General features: G+C 29.8%; 1 protein-coding gene across 1 annotated transcript; it reads right to left on the bottom strand.

The window, feature by feature from the left end:
- Positions 1 to 10593: 10593 nt before the first annotated feature.
- On the bottom strand, positions 10594 to 21207 carry LOC131176665 (cuscuta receptor 1-like). Its single transcript, XM_058141736.1, has 10 exons — positions 20767 to 21207; positions 20462 to 20617; positions 20283 to 20357; positions 20040 to 20195; positions 19867 to 19941; positions 16653 to 16805; positions 16393 to 16530; positions 16068 to 16217; positions 10866 to 12847; positions 10594 to 10629 (listed from the first exon to the last, which is right to left on the bottom strand). The coding sequence occupies exons 1-10, from the start codon at positions 21149 to 21151 to the stop codon at positions 10594 to 10596; spliced, it is 3306 nt and encodes a 1101-aa protein (XP_057997719.1). The 5' UTR covers positions 21152 to 21207.
- Between the last annotated feature and the right edge of the window lie 749 nt (positions 21208 to 21956).

Raw genomic sequence — 21956 nt, 5'->3', positions numbered from 1 at the left:
TGTTTGCTACTCTAATTTGTTCTTTTTTTTTTTTTTTTTAATTTATAGGAATGCTACTCTAATTTTGTTATTATCATTTTTTTCATCAAAGACATATAGAAAAGACAATCAAAGTGGCAATCTGTTTGGCCTTGCACAATGGAGCCGGAATCCATCTTCACCCAAACAAAGCTCTATTCTCGTGTGGAAGGATCAAGGAAGTAACTAAACGGGGCTTGTTATCAGCTTACTGAAAGCAATTCCATTCCCCAATACATACTAGGGGATTTCTGTTAGTAGTATGCCCTAGAGCATATCATTTAGTGTGTATCTTGTACATCTTTTATTAATAAAATGCATTTTCACTTTTTCATTTACATAATATATTTATGTGTAATAGAAAAGGTCCATTGATATTTTGTTAGAAATTCTATTCTTAAATTGTTAAGAATATGAGTGACAGTATCTCTAGCACAAAGTATCATAAATAGGTTCACAATCGAGGATACTTCACAATAAGGATTTGACTAATCCAGAAAGATTGTATTCATGTTTGTTTCCAAGTTATTTATATGAGATATAAATAAGATGGAATGGTGAGTCTCATGCCATATAACAAACATGATAGACACTTATACATGATAAGTAGGCCGAACCAGTGACGTTTATGATAAGTATATGGAGTTTACTCTTGTCAATGCGTTGTCATAAATCATATCAGTGCATATAATCTTTAGACCTGAGATAGCACAGTTATCTTGTATATAGGTGGTTTGAGTTTGATACTGCTTTCATACTTGTACTATGTATGAGTATATGGGCATGTGTTGGCTCCTACTAGTTATATATGGAGGTAGGTGTTGATCAATATGGAATCTGTTCCTTTAAGTAAATAGGGATAAAATCCTATGTTCATTTAATTGTTCTTGATGTTTCAAGTTCCTGGTCAGGACAGATAGATTTATTCAGAAAAGAGTTTCTGATGAGAAAAATCTTTTAATCAAGAACTAGAATTAAAAGAGAATATAATATTCATAACAAATGGGGTTTGACATAAACCATGACTCCAGTTCGATTTGGGATTTTGTAACAGAGAGATTCTAGTGCATGGTAACATATGATTATAGGTTCATTTAAAGTAAACCTTATTACTGATTGGGTGGCCATGGCATGCTATGCTAGGTGTTAACCATGGTCTATGAGGTGCATAAAATGATTTGGAGAAATCACTTATGGTAAGAAAGAGTTCTGATGATATTAAGGGTTGATATCATGTCTCATTGCCAATTAGTAATGAGACTAGTAAGTCACACACATACACAAGTAATCACCAAATTAAATATGATATAATTAATTAATTAAAGAATTTAATTGATTAATTAAATAGGTTTGATTTGCAATTAGATTGCAAAGTCCCTAGCATGACTTGAAACCAAATCTAGGTTATAGGATGTATAGTATAAGTTAAATTTATATTTAAAGTATTTAAATATGAATTTAATTAATGAAAAATTAATTAATAGAGATTAATTAATTAATTTATATTTGATATAAATTGATTAGAAGAAGAGAAATAATTATTTTGGGTTAAGAACTCAAAATTAAGACACAGGGGCATTTTGGCCATTTCACAGTGTGACATGTGGCACCATGAGATGGTGACACATGGCACTACACATAAGCTTGCCAAATGTCTTTTAATCATGTAAGATGATTAAAATCAAGATTAAATATAGGTTTGACACTTGGTACAATGTGATTGGGTCAATTAAACCTAGAACCAATCAGAGGGTGACATGTGGCAAGGGTTTAAGTGGTGACCTAGCTGTTTAAGTGGTGACCTAGCTATTTAAGTGTTGTTATGAGAAGAAAAAATAACACAAGCTGCTGCTCCCAAAAGGTGCCGCCACCCAAAGGCTCCTCTCCCTTCTCTTCATCTTCATCTCTCATCTATTCCAAGAGATTAGCAAACAATCTCTTGAATTAAAAATACTAGAAATTATTTATAGTGTTCTGTTTACATCTTTAATATCTTAAAAGGCAAAACTTGATTTTCTAATTAATAGAAAAAGCTTTAGAAGCTGTTCAAGGGCTGCCATAGGTGAACTTGGTGTGGACAAGCTAGAGGGACAACATCTGGTGTCCTAAAGACGCATCCCAAAGGTGCAAATATGCTGCAGTGCATCAAGAGGTTAGTGTATTTATTTTTGTTCTAACCTAGAGTTCTAAAATTAATCTGATTAATTCTAAAATCTTAAATGCAAATACAGATCCAAAAACATATTAAAAGAGTTTTAATATGTTGTTTATCATTGAAATCAAATAGATAAAAATAAATCTTGCATGATGCATGTGACCCTAGGTGAAAATTTTGAATTCAATGATATTAACTGCCCAGAGTATCTTGCTTCTCTGAAGGACAAGGAGGATAGACCTTTGGAAGGTATGTCTATATCTTGTTATCTAGATTCTGATGATACTCATAGTTCATCTACAACTTGGGTTTTAGATACTGATGTCAGTTCTCACATTTCTTGTGATATGCAGGAACTAGCAAATAGTAGCAGCTTGCGTTCTCGAGATGTTAGACTCCGGATTGGCAATGGCTCAACTGTTGAAGCTTTAGCCATAGGATCTAAATCTTTTTACATGTCTGGACATGTTTTGTGTTTGGATAATATTTTATATGTACTTGATGCTTTTAAGAACATCATTTCTATATCTAGTTTGACTGGAAATGGCTATGAATTTCAGTTCACAGATGATGTTTGCAATATTTATTTTGGAAATAAATATGTTGGTTCGGGTTATATGAATGATGGTCTTTATTATTTGGATAATAATGACAAACACAAAATAAATGCAAGTGATCTAAATGAATGCAATGCCATGGTGAAAATCAACTCAAGTTCAAAATATATTTGGCACTGAAGGTTATGTCATGTTGCAGAAGATAGGATTGCAAAACTGGAGAAAATGGGGATTCTATCCTTATTGGGCTCTGAGCCTACTCCAACTTGTGAATCTTGCCTTCAGGGTAAAATGACTAGATCACCCTTTGTTGGACAAGGGCTAAGAGCTGAAAATATTTTGGAGCTAATACATAGTGATGTATGTGGTCCATTTAAGAAAATGGCTAGAGGCGGTTTTCATTACTTTATTACCTTTACTAATGATAAATCAAGGTTTGGGTATTTGTATTTGATGAAATACAAACATGAATCCTTTGAAAAGTTCAAAGAATTTAAATCTAAATTAGAAAATCAAACAGGAAAGAGTATTAAAGCTTTTCGATCAGATCGTAAAGGTGAAAATTTGAGTACTGAATTTGATGAATACTTGAGAGAGCATGACATTATTTCCCAACTGACTCCTCAAGGAACACCACAGCTGAATGGTGTATCTGAAAGGAGAAATCGTACCCTATTGAATATGGTATGTAGCATGATGAGCTATATTGATATGCCAATCTCTTTTTGGGGATTTGCATTAGAATCAGCTTTGTATATTCTAAATAGGATTCCATCAAAATCAGTTTCTTCCACACCTTATGAGATATGGCATGGAAGAAAACCAAGTCTTAAGCATGTTAAGATTTGGGATTGTCCAGCTTATATCAAAAAGCTGAACACTGATAAATTGGAAACCAGATCAGAAAAGGGTCGATTTGTTGGATATCCAAAAGATAGTTTTGGATATTATTTTTATTTGCCTACATCACAAAAGGTTATGATAAGTAGAGATGCCACATTTCTTGAACAACAGTTTGTTCAAGAAGGAGGCAAAGGAAGGCAAATAGAGTTAGAATTGGAGAATTCTGACCAACCAACAGATCAGATGGATATAGATCCATCTAGTCAACCTACACCCATTGATGAAACATCTATAGCTGTTCCTAGTAGAACAACCAGGGTATCTCACCCACCAGTGAGATATGGTTTCCTTCATGAAGAAGAACAAGAGTTGTCTACTCATGAAGAAGTAGTTCATGGAGATGATCCACTTACCTATGAAGAAGCTCTATCAGATATAGACTCTTCAAAATGGATTGATGCTATGAAATTCGAAATTGATTCCATGTATAAGAATCAAGTTTGGGATCTTGTTGACCCACCTAAAGGTATTGTACCTATAGGGAACAAATGGGTTTTCAAGAAGAAAATTGGTTTTGATGGAAAGGTAGAGACCTATAAGGCAAGGCTAGTAGCTAAAGGGTTTTGCCAAAGGCAAGGAATCAACTATGAGGAGACTTTCTCGCCTGTTGCCATGCTTAAATCAATTAGGATTCTATTAGCAATAGCTGCATACTATGATTATGAGATTTGGCAGATGGATGTCAAAACAGCTTTTCTCAATGGATACATTGAAGAAAACATTTTCATGGAACAACCTAGGGGCTTTGAATCCCAAGATCTTTCCAAGGTATGCAAGCTAAAGCGATCCATTTATGGGTTGAAACAAGCTTCGAGGAATTGGAACATCCATTTTGATGAAGCCATTAAGTCATTTGGTTTTATCAAAAATGAGGATGAGCCATGTGTATATAAGAAGGTTAGTGACAGTGCTATCACCTTCGTTGTCTTATATGTGGATGACATACTGTTGATGGGTAATGACACAGGTATGTTGACAACTGTAAAGATATGTTTGTCAAATACATTCTCCATGAAAGACTTAGAGGAGGCAACCTATATTCTTAGGATTCACATCTATAGAGATAGAGCGAAAAGAATAATTGGTTTATCCCAAAGTCTATACTTGGAAAAAGAGTTAAAGAGGTTTAACATGCTTGATTCTAAGAGAGGATTGTTACCAGTGAGACATGGTATCCACCTTTCTAAAGAAATGTCTCCAAAGATACCTGAAGAAAGAGATAAAATGGCTAGGATTCCATATGCTTCGACTATTGGAAGTTTAATGTATGCAATATTGTGTACTAGGCCGGATATCGCATATGCTGTTAGTTTGACTAGCAGGTATCAATCCAATCTAGGTTTGGAACACTGGATAGCTGTCAAGAATATCCTTAAGTACTTGAGAAGAACTAAGGATTTATTCTTGATATATGGATGTGGAGACTTGTAATTGGATGGTTATACTGATTCTGATTTTCAATCAGATATCGATGATAGAAAGTCTATCTCTGGGTATGTGTTCATTTGTAATGGAGGTGCAGTCAGTTGGAAGAGTTCCAAACAGAGTACGACTGTAGATTCCACTAGAAATTTGAGTATATTCGCATCGAGATCGCAGCAAAGGAAGTATTTGGATAAAGAAGTTCGTGACAGAACTTGCAGTAGTTCCTTCCATTGAGTCAGCAGTTCCACTTCACTGTGACAATAATGGAGCAGTCATACAGGCTAAGGAACCCCGGTCTCATCAGAAATCCAAACACATGGAAAGGCGTTACCACATTATCAGAGAAATAGTTGGGCGAGGCGATGTAGCCATGCAGAAAATAGCATCAGCTGAAAATCCAGCTGATCCATTCACTAAGTCTATGTCACAGACTCAGCTAGACCGACATCTTGAGAAGATGGGTCTAAGATATTGTAATGAATGGCTCTAGTTCTAGTGGGAGATTATTAGTAGTATGCCCTAGAGCATATCATTTAGTATGTATCTTGTACATCTTTTATTAATAAAAGGCATTTTTACTTTTCTGTTTACATAATATATTTATGTGTAATAGAAAAGGTCCATTGATATTTTGTTAGAAATTCTATTCTTAAGTTGTTAAGAATATGAGTGACAGTATCTCTAACACAAAGTATCATAAATAGGTTCACAATCGAGGATACTTCACAATAAGGACGTGACTTATCTAGAAAGATTGTATTCATGTTTGTTCCCAAGTTATTTATATGAGATATAAATAAGATGGAATGGTGAGTCTCATGCCATATAACAAACATGACAGGCACTTATACATGATAAGTAGGCCGAACCAGTGACGTTTATGACAAGCACATGGAGTTTACTCTTGTCAATGCGTTGTCATAAATCATATCAGTGCATATAATCTTTAGACCTGAGATAGCACAGTTATCTTGTATATAGGTGGTTTGAGTTTGATACTGCTTTCATACTTGTACTGTGTATGAGTATATGGGCATGTGTTGGCTCCTACTAATTATATATGGAGGTAGTGTTGACCAAGATGGAATCTGTTCCTCTAAGTAAATAGGGATAAAATCCTATATTCATTTAATTGTTCTTGATGTTTCAAGTTCCTGGTCAGGACAGATAGATTTATTCAGAAAAGAGTTTCTGATAAGAAAAATCTTTTAATCAAGAACTAGAATTAAAAGAGAACATAATATTCATAGCAAATGGGGTTTGACATAAACCATGACTCCAGCTCGAATTGGGATTTTGTAACAGAGAGATTCTAGTGCATGGTAACATATGATTATAGGTTCATTTAAGGTAAACCTTATTACTGATTGGGTGGCCATGACATACTATGCTAGGTGTTAACCATGGTCTATGAGGTGTACAAAATGATTTAGAGAAATCATTTATGGCAAGAAAGAGTTCTGATGATATTAAGGGTTGATATCATGTCTCATTGCCAATTAGTGATGAGCCTAGTAAGTCACACACATACACAAGTAATCACTAAATTAAATATGATTTAATTAATTAATTAAAGAGTTTAATTGATTAATTAAATAGGTTTGGTTTGCAATTAAATTGTAAAGTCCCTAGTATGACTTGAAACCAAATCTAAGTTATAGGATGTATAGTATAAGTTAAATTTATATTTAAAGTGTTTAAATATGAATTTAATTAATGATAAATTAATTAATAGAGATTAATTAATTAATTTATATTTGATATAAATTGATTAGAAGAAAAGAAATAATTATTTTGGGTTAAGAACATAAAATTAAGACACAGGGGTATTTTGGTCATTTCACAGTGTGACATGTGGCACCATGAGATGGTGATACATGGCACTACACATAAGCTTGCCAAATGTCTTTTAATCATGTAAGATGATTAAAATTAAGATTAAATATAGGTTTGACACTTGGCACAATGTGATTGGGTCAATTAAACCTAGAACCAATCAGAGGGTGACATGTGGCAAAGGTTTAAGTAGTGACCTAGCTATTTAAGTATTGTTATGAGAAGAAAAAATAAAACAAGCTGCTGCTCCCAAAAGGTGCCGCCACCCAAAGGCTTCTCTCCCTTCTCTTCATCTTCATCTCTCATCTATTCCAAGAGATTAGCAAACAATCTCTTGAATTAAAAATACTAGAAATTGTTTCTAGTGTTCTGTTTACATCTTTAATCTCTTAAAAGGAAAAACTTGATTTTCTAATTAATAGAAAAAGCTTTAGAAGCATCCCAAAGGTGCAAATACGCTGCAGTGCATCAAGAGGTTAGTGTATTTATTTTTGTTCTAACTTAGAGTTCTAAATTAATCTGATTAATTCTAAAATCTTAAATGATAAATACAGATCCAAAAACATATTAAAAGAGTTTTAATATGTTGTTTATCATTGAAATCAAATAGATAAAAATAAATCTTGCATGATGCATGTGACCCTAGGTGAAAATTTTGAATTCAATGATATAAACTTGTGTTTTTTATACTTCCGCTCCTTCAGTTTCATGTTTCCCTTAGTTGCCGTGGCTATTAACTCCTTTTATTAGGCCCAATGAGGAGGATAGTTTCGGTTCAGCAGAAAGGGAGTTCAATGATGCACATGGCAGAGCAATGGGATTGGTTGGCAATGCGTTTGGGAGAGTTAAAGCTCGCTGGCAGCTGTTGGCGAGGAGGTGGAAAGAGGACTGCGTTGAAAATTTCCCATTTGTGATTGTGATGGGTTGTTTGCTGCATAATTTTCTAATAAAGTATAGTGAGCCATTGCCAGAGGAGAGCGTAGGACGCATTCTACGGGAGGAGGAACTGCCTATTTTCGAAGGAGAGGCAGATGGGAGAGGGGAGAGGACCAGGTATGCGCTTGCTAAGCACTTGAGTTGGGTAAGCATTAGAAAGTAAATAATGCTAGTAACTATGCTGGTCTTAGCAGTAGTAGTATAGGTAGTTTGCTTTGCTTTCTTTTCTGTAAATAAAAGGCAGTTGTTGGCTTGTTGCTGGAATTATAAATTTGATGTTGTAGGAACAATTATCTGTGATTCTGGATTCTGCCTTGTTTAGATTTTCACTTAGGAAAGGTACCCAACTACGGGTGTTGGTAAATGTCAGGGAGTTTTAGAGGAGGATCTCTCAGATTAAATTCATTTCACTGAAGGTCACAACTTCAGTTTCGGTGCTTCCTACGAATCACTTGCCTGACACGGCAGGATAGGAAGTTTTAGAACCCTGAAGTTAGCAAATGGTCCGAAGCTGATATGAATTCGGTTTAATCATGGTTTTGGCTTTTGAGCGTTTTAGTCTAATTTAGTTCACGTGACGCCTAGGTGGAAACCATTACAATTCAGAGGTTGAATTAGTCCGATTGGGTCTACTCTAAAAGACGTATGATGCAAATTTAAGTTTTTATTTGGATGGAGTGAAGGAAAGTGGTTAAGTAAAGGAAGATATGGTATGATAAGATAAAATAATAGTTTTATTTATATTTGAGAGGAAGGTAACGTAAATGATAGTTTTGTAATCTTGTTTTGTTTGGTTGGATGATATTAGAAGGTAAAGTGAAATATAAAAATTATAAAACTATCCTTTTTATGAAACTTATTATTTTATAGTAAGAAGGAATATTTTGGAGATTTTTTAAAATTGATATGGGTAATATAGGAAATTAAAAAATAAAAACTTTTTCAACCATTTCCAACCCACCAAATTAGTGGGTTAGAAATTGGAAGGTTTTGGGGGAGTTTTCAACCCCCAAAATAACCCCTCAAAATCCTCCCTATCCCTCAACCCTTCATCCCAAATAGGTAAAAAATTTCTTAAAATCATCCCTTACTTTCCCTTACCACTATAACCCCTCAATCCAAACAAAGGGTAAGCAAATAAAGGGGACAAAAAGCTTTTGAAATTCTCCATTAATTTGAACCATAAAAAAAAAAAAAAACAAGCAATTTTAGCATTATATTTCGTTAGACCTGGTCATGGTCTATTTCTGAACGATATCATTATAATTTTTTATTTAAAAAAAACTTCTTAAATTAAATTATTTCGGGTTAGTTTCAATTTAGATTCAAGAAAGGAGAGATTGGAATGGACCTCCTTATACTTAGTTCTAGGTTGATTTCAGATTTGACCCGGATTAATTTCAATCTAATTTACGGTTTGAACCAGTCCACGACTAGGTATATATATATATTTCAAATTAACTCATTTGAATTAATTTGATAAGTCCAAATTGTAAGCCAAAACTTAAATATGAATGAATTATTATGAAAAGTTATCATTTTGATTTGAAGCTGACATATGATGCATTAAACTAGCCGTTTTGCCATGTAAAGTGATTTTTTATTATTTTATTTTGATAACATAACTTAATATTTATTTTATATATTTTATAATTTAAAAAAAATACTAAAATTTGTTAAGGTTAGTATTTTTATTTAATTATATTAAATATAATTTAAATTTGTATTGAAATTTCAAATAATTATGTCCATTAATTTCTTAAATAATTATTAGTTTTATTTTTAAAATTTTTATAAGAATATAACAATATAATATTTTATATTTTTAATAGCAATTGATATAATTTTGTATTTAATAAATGACATAAATATGCGTATTATTTAATTTTAAAATTTGAAATAAGTTGATAAATTGATTAATATATAATTTTATTATTTTTTAAATTATATTAAGTTAAATATTTTAGTATGTACCCAGTAGTTTTTAAACAAACCAAATAACTTATTTTTTAAGCTATTTTCTAAGGTTTATCTTTTGTATATGTACGGACTTAGCTTTAACGCCCGTGCTAAATTATATAATTTTAAATTGCATTTTGATTATGACTATTATATAAAAAGAATTTCATGTTGTATTCAGATGAATTTATAAATTATAGACTACTTGGAGTGAAAATGTTAGTTTTATTTAGAAAATTAATTCGAATTAGATCAAATCAAATTTAGAGTAGTTTTAGATTGTTGGATTAACCTTTCAATCTTTTGAATTTAAGTCATTTTAAATTAAGTGTAAATTTAAAAGGTTACTAATTATCTCAAGTTAGATAGATTCCAATTAACATGTTGGATAAAAAGTTGTCAAATATATGTACAAATTTAAATTTTCATTCTTCTCAAATACAATTTTAAATTGATTCTTTTATATTTTTCAGATATTAAGGTATTAAATTTTATTCAATTTTTTTAACCAATATTATTATTTTATTGGACCCTTACTTGTGTTACATTTAGCATTTAGCACTTAATGATTAATATTAAGCAATTGTGTAAATTTCTTAAAACAGTTTAAGTTGTTCTTCTTTTTTCTTTGAGATTATTTTTTGGGAGAAAATTAGCTCTTCTCGGATTGTACAAATTTGGATTAGGCATAATAATTAGCCATCTATCGAACAAACCAGAAAGAATTGCTATGCTCAGTCCTTTCTATGATAGTATTTGCATAAAATTAATCTAATTTAGATATTAATAAGTTCAATCATATTGTTAAAGAAATAAAATAATAGACCATGTAGCAGCTTTCTGAAGCATAGGCTTAAAAAAAATTCAATGCTAGGAGCAAATATAGTATTCTAAACACAGGTTTTACATCACTGGTTGAGATTCAATCTCTTGGTTAATTGAAGTAAATTAAAAAAAAAAAAAAAACCTACATAATATTTGCATAATAAATTTCATTTACAAAAGTTACAAAATCTAAACTTGGACAAAAAAGCAAGATTGTCTATAATAAAATAGTAGCAATTGTTTGTACTCACCTCAATGTAGTAAAACCATACTTGTCGCCAATATGGATTTATGTACAAAACTGCAGCTATTACCAACAACACCATAATGTAAGTCACCCCAAAACTCGCATGGAAAGCATCCTTATCGATGAAGCAACTGCTTTCTTTATTCTCAATTGAAGTTCTTGATTTTGATGGAGGTAATGATATTTCAGTACAATTTTTCATCAATGGACATCCATAGAGAAAAAGGTTTCCTCGATAGCTGCTTTCATCAAATGTTGCAAATTGTTTAACATCGGGTATCTTGCCAGATAAATTATTGTATGACACATTGAAAACTACTAAAAAATATAACTCAGTAAGCTGAGAAGGGATGTTCCCTTTCAAGTTGTTGTGCGAAAGATCCAAGCTCTCAATTTGACGTAAGTTGTAAAATGATGTAGGGATTTTTCCTGTCAAACTATTGTGAGACAAATTCAGTACATGGATCTCTTTGAAGTTTCCAATTTCAATAGGAATTTGTCCTGTCAAATGGTTACATGAGAGATCAATTCCAGAAATATAAGATAGTATGCTTCCTTTGTAAGAGTAGGATATACTCTTTGTTGTGAACTCTAAAGGTTCATCCATAGAAACAGAAGCAGAAGCATTATATGAACCTTCTTGTTGTCTGTATGAGTTGCTTGTAGACCTTAGACAAGGGAGAATAGGACCAGAAAGATGATTATGAGAAAGATCAACCAAACTTAATTGAGTCAAATTGCACAATTGAATTGGAATTTCCTCTTCAATATTGTTATGAGCCAAGATTAGATAGCTCAAGTAAGAAAATTTTCCAATCCATGATGGAATGCTTCCAGTCATATTATTATGGCTAAGATCTAACACAATCAGCTCAAAGCAATCATAAAATGCATCCTTCAGAGATCCTTGAAGCCCATTTCTAGATAAATAAAGTTCTCGTATGTTTGAAGGGCAAAAGTTAGATGCTATATTTCTAGAGATATTATTCATTGAAAGATCCAAAATCTCAAGATAAGACATGTTCCCCAACCACCATGGAATTTTACCAGATATGTCGTTATGACTAAGATCCAACACTCGTAAAAAAGTGCAGTTAGACAAGCTATGTGGAATGCTGCCAGTGAATTGATTGCCATCCAATTGTAACTCTCTCAAAAATCTTAAGTTAAAGGTTCTAGAAAATATTTGGCCTTGTAAACTGTTGTTTGAAAGTATGAGCTCAACTAATGAGATACAACCAATGGTTAAATACTCTGGTATACTACCTGACAATTTATTGTTGGATAAGTCTAAGGTTTGCAGTAAGCTCATATTTCCAAATGAAGAGGGAATACTACCTCTAAAACCATTTCCCGACATGTTTACATATCTTACTCTTGGCAGATATGTTCCTATCATTGGTGCAATATAACCTTGGAAGCAATTGTCTGAGATATCTAAGTATGACAAATTCGTATGAAAATGAAGTGGTAATTGGAGAGGCCCTAAGAGAGAATTGTTGATCAAGTAAAGTTCTTCTAATTTTGTGTTGTTATGTAACAACCAAGATGGAAACCCTTCTTTGATTTGAATATGTGACAGATCAACAAGTTGTAGGTTATATTGATGATAGAGGAATTTGGGGAATGCTCCACTATACCCACGACCAGATAAAATAAGCCTCTCTAACTGAAACATTGGGCTCAAATTCTGATGATTTATTTCTGCATATATTTTGTTACCCCCACCATTCAAGAACTTGAGCTTTGAATGGTTGAAAAATGGACTTAATGAGATTGGGATTTGGAAAAGATTGTTTGAGAGTGATAGATGTTCGAGATTTTTTAAACCCCTAAGTGGAGATGAAGAGATGTTCCCAATAAAGTGATTGGAAGAGAGATCTAGCCATTGAAGGGATGTCAAATTCACTAGACACAAAGGCAAGCTACCACTGAAATCATTGTAGCTAATATCTAGCATTTGGAGATGTATTAATTCGCACAAACCTGAAAATAATTCATTTATTAAAACCTTTAGCTGGCCTACAATAATAATAATAATAATAATAATAATAATAATAATAATAATAATAATAATAATAATAATCAATTAAATAATAATAAATTCAAATATATATTAGGAAAGGGATAATGTTATATTAGTCTTTAATGTGAAGTTTAACCTTGTGTTATCTACCAAGTTAAAATGGAATCATATTAGAAAACAAATTTACCTTGGATTGGTTGGGTGCAATTCAATCGACGTAAAGACAAAAGCCTAAGAGAAGATAATACTTCAAGACTTTGGAGAAAGTTTTCACCCAGGGAAGACCCGTCTAAATACAGCTCTTTCACATTTATCACTTTAGAACCTGTTTAAAAGAGGGAGCAAATTTTAATTTTTCATGAAAGTAGTGAAAATTTAATATGCATATTTGATTACATACAAACCTTGATCAAATATTGTCCCTTTGAAATTACTCCATCTCATATATAGGGTCTTGAGTTGGGCCAATGCTCCCAATGATTGTAATAGCATGCTTCTTCCTTCTACGGTGATGTCATCTAAATAAAGGATGCTCAAATTTTTTGGACTTCTGATTTCTACAAGTGAGAATAAAGTTAAAATAAAACAAATTTCATAACATATTCAATATTTATTTTATGAAAAAAAAATCATGGATTAAAAAAAATTCAATTTAGTGGTGCAATTTGGACAAAAATTAAAACAAATTTCAAAAAATGGGGTAGATCAACACACTAGCCACATATTAAACACTCAAATAATAATATATATTTTTATGAATATTATGGATTTGTTATATAAACAATTGCATGAAAGTATGAATTATTAGCATAATACATTTTTTATATTCTTTTTCAATTCTTTTTACATTTAACTTTGGATTTAAATTAGAAATAACATAATTTTGGAGATAATACTATTAAACTAAAATGTATTTTCAGTAGTATTGAAATATTTTCAAAGCTGTGCAATCTCGAGTTTGAGTTCTAGTCAGAGTTAATTGTATAAAAAATATTAAAATATATTAATATTATAAATGATATTTACAATATTATTGTGGAATTATAATTTATATAGTAAAAAAAATTAATAAGACAAATACACACTAGTAAAAAAAAAAAATTTCACAGCCTATCATCAGTTGATGAAGTTTGAAGGAGGAATGAGAGCCGAGGGGAAAACATTCAGAGAGAGAGAGACTGCATATTAAAAAAAAAAAAAAAAAAAAAAAAGCTTATTTTGTTAAGAGTATGTATTTGTTCAGCTGTAACTTGGAAAAGCAATCAATTTATTTTGTTAAGAGTATATGAATTTTGTTAATGTAAATGGCATGGACAAAGATGAGAACTAATTAAAACTTATTTTTATTTTATTTTATTATAAATTTTTTTCTAAATTTTATTCAAATTACTATAATTGCAATTAAATCTCAAATTATAAGAAAAAATTTCCGAAATTAAAAAAATTTTCAAAAAATTACAAATGTACAAAAGTATTTGAATTTCTTTTTTTTTTTTTTACGATTAGGCTTCATTATTACAAATGTACAAAAATATTTTTTTTTATTCAAATAAGTATAATTGCAATTAAATCTTAAATTATGAGGAAAAAGTTTTGAAATTAAAAAAAATTCAAAAAATTACGATTGTACAAATATATTTGAATTTTTTACTATTAGGTTCCTTGGTAAGAATAGGATATACTCTTTGTTGTAAACTTTAAAGATTCATCCATAGAAATAGAAGCAGAAGCATTATATGAACCTTCTTGTTGCCTGTATGAGTTGCTTGTAGATCTTAGGCAAGGGAGAATAGGACCAGAAAGATGATTGTGAGAAAGATCAATCAAACTTAATTGAGCCAAATTGCATAATTGAACTGGGATTTCCCCTTTAATATTGTTATGACCCAAGATTAGATAGCTCAATTGAGAAAATTTTCCAATCCATGGCGGAATGCTTCCAGTCACATTATTATGGCTAAGATCTAGCATAGCCAATTTAGGGCAATCAAAAAATGCATCTTCCAAGGATCCTTGTAGCTGATTTTTGGACAAATGAACTTCTATTATCCGTGAAGAGCTAAAGTTAGAGGGTAGTCCCAAAATATAATTGTATGATAAGTCCAAGATCTCAAGATTGGACATGTTCACCATCCACTTTGGGAGTCTACCGAACATCATGTTATGACTAAGATCCAACACTCGTAAGTGAGACATGTTAGACAAGCCATTTGGGATGCTTCCATTAAACTGATTGCCATCCAAATATAACTCTTGTAGAAGTTGTAAATTAGAGCTTTTAGAAAATACCTGGCCTTGCAAACTGTTGTTTGAAAGTCTGAGTTGATTTAATGAGAAACAACCCATGGCTAAGTGCTCTGGTATACTACCTGACAATCTATTGTTGGATAAGTCTAATCTTTCTAACAAGCTCATATTTCCAAATGAAGAGGGAATACTACCATTGAAACCATTTTTTGACATGTTTAATTCTATCAATCTCGGTAGATATGTTCCTATCTCTATTGGAATAGAGCCAATGAAGCAATTGTCTGAGATATCCAAGTATGAAAAATTCATATAAGAATGAAGTGTTAATTGGAGAGGCCCTGAAAGAGAACTGTTGATCAAGTAAAGTGCTTTTAATTTTGTGTTGTTATGTAACAACCAAGATGGAAACCCTTCTCTCATTTGAATATGTGACAGATCAACAAGCTGTAGGTTATATTGATGATAGAGGAATTTGGGGAATGCTCCGCTATATCCACCATCGGATAAAATAAGCTGCTCTAATTGAAACCTTGGGGTCCAATACTGATGATTTGTTTCTACATATATTGTGTTACCCCAAGCATCCAAGTTTTTGAGTTTTGAATGGTTGAAAAATGGACTTAATGAGATTGGGATTTGGAAAAGATTGTTTGAGAGTGATAGATCTTCGAGATTTTTTAAACCCCTAAGTGGAGATGAAGAGACATTTCCAATGAAGTGATTGAAAGAGAGATCTAGCCATTGAAGGGATGTCAAATTCACTAGACACAAAGGTAAGCTACCACTGAAATCATTGTCGCTAATATCTAGCATCTGGAGATGTATTAATTTGCACAAACCTGAAAATAATTCATTTATTAAAACCTTTAGCTAAAATCTTTAATTAAGATGAAAGAGATCTCAAATTGAGAAATGCCATATCCAGTTTACCTTGGTTTAGAAACGTTGTACTATTAAGTCCACAATTGCACAATGATAATGTTTGAAGGGAGGACAACTCTCCAATTGATTGTAGAAAATTAGTGTTGACAATAGAGTAATCCAAATGCAAATGCTCCAAATCCTTCAGATGTGGCAAGCCTACAATAATAATAATAATAATAATAATAATAATAATAATAATAAATTCAAATATATATTAGGAAAGGATAATGTTATATTAGTCTTTAATGTGAAGTTTAACCTTGTATTATCTACCAAATTAAGATGGAATCATTTTTCTTTGTAAAAGAGCGATATCAGAAATCAAATTTACCTTGGATTGGTAGGATGCAATTCAATTCACGTAAAGACAAAAGCCTAAGAGAAGATAATACTTCAAGACTTTGGAGAAGGTTTTCATCTAGGGAAGACCCGTCTAAATACAGCTCTTTCACATTTATCACTTTAGAACCTGTTTAAAAGAACCAGCAAATTTTAATTTTTTGTGAAAGCAGTGCAATTGTTATATGCATATTTTATTACGTACTATGAAAGCAGTGCAATTGTTATATGCATATTTAATTACGTACTAACCTTGATCAAATATTGTCCCTTTGAAATTACTGTCTCTTAGATAGAGGGTCTTGAGATGGGTCAATGCTCCCAATGATTCTAATAGCATGCTTCTTCCTTCTACGGTGATGTCATCTAAATAAAGGATGCTCAAATTTTTTGGACTTCTGATTTCTACAAGTGAGAATAAAGTTAAAATAAAACAAATTTCATAACACATTCAATATTTATTTTATGAAAAAAAAATCATCGATTAAAAAAAAAATTCAATCTAGTGGTGCAATTTGGACAAAAATTAAAACAAATTTCAAAAATGGGGTAGATCCACACACTAGCCACATATTAAACACGCAAATAATAATATATATTTTTATGAATATTATGGATTTGTTATATAAACAATTGCATGAAAAGTATGATATAGAACATAAAAATAATGAATTATTAGCATAATACATTTTTTATATTCTTTTTCAATTCTTTTTCCATTTAACTTTGGATTCAAATTAGAAATAACATAATTTTGGAGATAATACTATTAAACTAAAATGTATTTTCAGTAGTATTGGAGTATCTTCAAAGCTGTGCAATCTCGAGTTTGAGTTTCAGTCAGAGTTAATTGTATAAAAAATATTAAAATATATTAATATTATAAATGATATTTAACTATAATAAATAACCATTTACAATATTATAGTGGAATTATAATTTATATAGTAAAAAAAATTAATAAGACAAATACACACTAGTAAAAAAAAAAATTTCACAGCCCATCATCAGTTGATGAAGTTTGAAGGAGGGATGAGAGCCTAGGGGAAAACATTCAGAGAGAGAGAGAGAGATTGCATATTAAAAAAAAAAAAAAGCTTTTATTTTTCTTAATTTTCTTTAAAATAAATCTTTTTTTCAGTAAAAAATTTTAGGAGCGCAGTGGACAACGCTTTTTTTTTTTTTTTTTTAACTCATTTGTGGCAAAAGCACCCATCTTTGAAGTCCCCATAAATCGTGAACAATCAGAGGCGATATTTGAAGTCGCCTTTGAATAAAACTTTTAACACATTTTTAGCGGCGATTTTATTTTCTTCACTAAAAATTCAGCACAAAAAGTGCACAATCTATATATATATATATATTATTTGAGAGTGAAATTAGATGTTTAATTCGGACAATTACTGATATATTTTAAATGAATAATTATTTACATATAACAGTATTTTGCCATTTGGTTTATGAAAAATTTGACATTTGGCATCATTAGATTTTAAGTTTAAAATTAGAATCTTAATTCAACGTTTGTTTAAATATTTGCATATCTATGATTTTCTAGTTTAGATGTTTGAATTGCTATCTCATAAAGATATATAATAATAATCATCCTCAAATTGTGTTCGCTAATTCCTATCTGTTATCTTTAACTGTATAAATTTCATCATTCACAATGCATAATTAAGAGTATATATTTTAATTATGAATTTGTTCAGTTTTAACTTGGAAAAGCAATCAATTTATTTTGTTAAGAGTATATGAATTTTGTTAATGTAAATGGCATGGACAAAGATGAGAACTAATTAAAACTTATTTTTATTTAATTTTATTATAGATTTTTTTCTAAATTTTATTCAAATTACTATAATTGCAATTAAATCTCAAATTATAAGAAAAAAGTTCCGAAATTAAAAAAAATTTCAAATTACAAAAATATTTAAATTTCTTTTTTTTTTTTACGATTAGGCTTCATTATTACAAATGTACAAAAATATTTTTTTTATTCAAATAAGTATAATTGCAATTAAATCTTAAATTATGAGGAAAAAGTTTTGAAATTAAAAAAAATTCAAAAAATTACGATTGTACAAATATATTTGAATTTTTTACTATTAGGTTCCTTGTAAAAAATTATATTAATTTCAACTAATACTCTTTTCTAATATAACATTTTTTTTTAAAAAAAAAAATCTAATTATATAATACTTCCTTTGTAATAGGACAAAATTTTTCTACTTATAATCATACAATTATATATGTATAGGGTTACTGAAATAAATAAGGGTACAAAAACAGATCAATATAATTTAGGTTTTTTTTTTTTTATTCGAATAGCTATATAAAAAGAATTTAAAGTTAAATTTAAATAATTTATATAATAATTTTTGTTTAAATTAAAATATTAATTTTTGTTTAAAAATATTGTTATTAATTTAATTTTAGGATTAAAATATAAATTAATTGAGTTAGTTGGCTTTAGATTATTTATACAGATTTAGATATTTTAAATTAAATTTTATACAGACCGAAAGAATCATTGATTGCATTGAGTTAAGCAAGGGATAGAATTGGCGAATCAAATCAAAATTTACTATCTTTGAAAAAATTTAAAAAACATATATATACAACAGAGATATTATGGTCAATACACATTAAGAAAATTTTATTAGAAAAATACTATGCATTGTATAAAAATAAATATGAGTTCTCACACATATATAATTGTAATTTTATTTTAAGTGTTTTATTTATAACATAATATTTAATTAAAATAAATTGAAATTAGACATTTAAATTTAATTTTAATGTTAAAAAGGTATAAAGTAAATTAATCCAAATATTTACTGTATGTGTTTATTTTTTAGATCCATTAATATGAATATTGGACTATTCATTAATTTTTTAGAATCATTTAAATTCAGATTATTTTAAATTTTGTATAGATTGAAACAAGTTATTGATTACATTGTGTTGAGATTATTTTTAATTTTAAATCGAATTGAAAAATCAAATTAAAATGTATTATTATTAAAAATAATTAAAAAAATATATACAATAAAGGTGTTATGGTTGGGGACACATTCAGAAAATTTTATTAGAAAAAAAAATATCATATAAATGTAAATATGAGTTCTCGCAAACTAACAAATTTATATTTAAAAAATAAAAATAAATTATTCAGATTTAATTTTAATGTTAAAAAGTACAAAGTAAATTAACTCAAATATTTACCATATGTGTATTTAGTCACGTTCACTTTCTTATATATGGAAAGTTTTTAGACAGTAAGTTAAGAAAAATCTCCGAATGTATAATTGTGGAAATAGTTTTTAATAATATTTTAAAATATTATTGTACGTTTAACTAAATACCAATGGTTTCAAAAAGGAAAGAACTAAATATCAATTTTAAATTTCTGTTTTTAAAATAATAAAAAATAAAAAAAGTTAAATTAGTATGTAATCAATACCTCTTGAGCTGATAAATTTTGTAATGTTATTTCTGCTCAAGCTCAGCTCCTCTAGATTGCTCATCGCATCCAATTCTGATTAGTAAAAAAAGCTCAAAATAATTAAATGATTATGAATAATGAGCAATTGAATCAATTAGTAACTTCATAAAAAGGGAGGAAAAATATCTAACCTGTCAAATTGAATGGTCCTTTCAATAGATTATATCCTATCCATAGAGTTTTGAGAGATGAGAGCCCCTTAATGGATGATAAAATATCATTACTAAAGTTATTGTAACTCAAATAAAGATACTCCAGATTGCTCATGTTTAGTAATTTTTCACCACCTGCATATAAAAACACTTATATATTAATTTTTTATTACTTATTTAAGAAAACAAATTAAAATATTGTGTAAAAAAAACTATTCATACCATGTAAAGATTTAAAGCCTTCAATTTTGTTGTCCGGTATACTCAACTTTTTCAGATTTGTTAGATTATTCAATTCTACACTCATTAGTAATAATAAGCGTTAATGCGAAATAGGGATAATGGTGCGGTTTGTGTATTGTGTGAGACACATAAAGATAGAAAATGATAGTAATACTCACCTTGAATATCAATTCTTCCTTTCATTTCATTTCCATATAGATATAAATATTTCAAAGATGAGAGATGACTTAGAGATGATAAAATGTTAGTGTTGAAGTTATTAACACCTAAATCAAGAAACTCAAAATTCTCAAGCGTTGATAACTTTTCAAAACCTGCATAAAGAGAAGTAAACATATTTAATAAATAAAAAAGTAGATAAAAAAAAAAAGAAAAGATAATATAAATTGCATTTTGATGGATATCCAAATACTCATTTAATTTGGATTATTATTAATTTTTGTAATGAAATAGACAGACAGACCTTCATTCTTCAGGCAACCAGCTATGTTGTTATCGGATAAGTCAAGCTTCTTCAGCTGTTGGAAGGGAAGAAACAAAGAGGCATTTAGATACCAATGTTCGAAGGAATTCCAACCTCTTATTCCCCAAAGTGAGACTTGGGTAACATGCCCTGTAGCGGCACTGCACCTGACTCTTTCCCAGTTACAGCACTTGACATCGTCAGAATAATCGTAGTCCCACCAATAATTATAATAGTCAAACTGAATAGAATAATTGAAATGAGCTTGGAGTTGCAAGAGAGCAATTCTTTCAGTCTCCCAACAACCATAAGAGTGCCAACTTCCATGTAATAATAAAACCATCATCACTAGCAATGCCCAACGGAACTCTTTAATAACCTCCATTTTAATATTGCTTTTTGCTATGTATCTCTTGCTGTGATCTTATAATGCATAAGCTTTAGCCTTTTATAGATATAGGGTCATGGCTTTATGCATTTGTAATTAAATTAAACTATCTCATGAAAAAATAATGTCTAATTAAAGTCTTCTTAATTAAATGATGATTACATTTTCATAATTGTTAATATCATTGATGTGATGTATATTTAATGAGCGTATTATTTGGTTTTAAAACTTATCATTTTGAACCACAAAGTTTTCCTCTTGTACCGTTCTATATTCATTATCAAATGTAATTATTTTCCACTAGAAGCATCATTTCTATATACATTATCGCTAAATATCTCTTAATAAAATTATCTTGATTCCTATTTTAATTTTTTATAAAATAAAAAAAAATACAAGAAAAAAAAAATACGTAACAGTATTGCATACAAATCAAATAAAAAAATAATATTGCATACATTTATCATTAAGGTATAAAAAATAAATAGAGTTATAAGTAGGGAATAAGATATTAATGGGGAATTTAAGTGTTTAAGTTTGCAAGAGGCAATATACTAAGAAGAAATCAACATAAGAATTGCTTTCTCTCTGGATATATGCCCATTAATTTATTGATAATAAATGAATTACCACTCATATTACACAAGTATAATTTATATATCATTGCCAATATTTAAGTATTTTTTTAAGTAAAAAATAATTTTCATTCCTAGATAATCATATAAAATCTACAATCAAATTCATTTTTTTTTTCTCTCGTACTACCAACACTGTAATTTAGCTTCACTTTGAAATCATAGGA

The sequence above is a fragment of the Hevea brasiliensis genome, unplaced genomic scaffold (genome assembly GCF_030052815.1).
Source record: "Hevea brasiliensis isolate MT/VB/25A 57/8 unplaced genomic scaffold, ASM3005281v1 Scaf213, whole genome shotgun sequence".
In the NCBI taxonomy this organism is placed as follows: domain Eukaryota; kingdom Viridiplantae; phylum Streptophyta; class Magnoliopsida; order Malpighiales; family Euphorbiaceae; genus Hevea; species Hevea brasiliensis.
The sequence above is the reverse complement of the archived record's forward strand: the minus strand, read 5'-3'. Positions and strand labels throughout refer to the sequence as shown.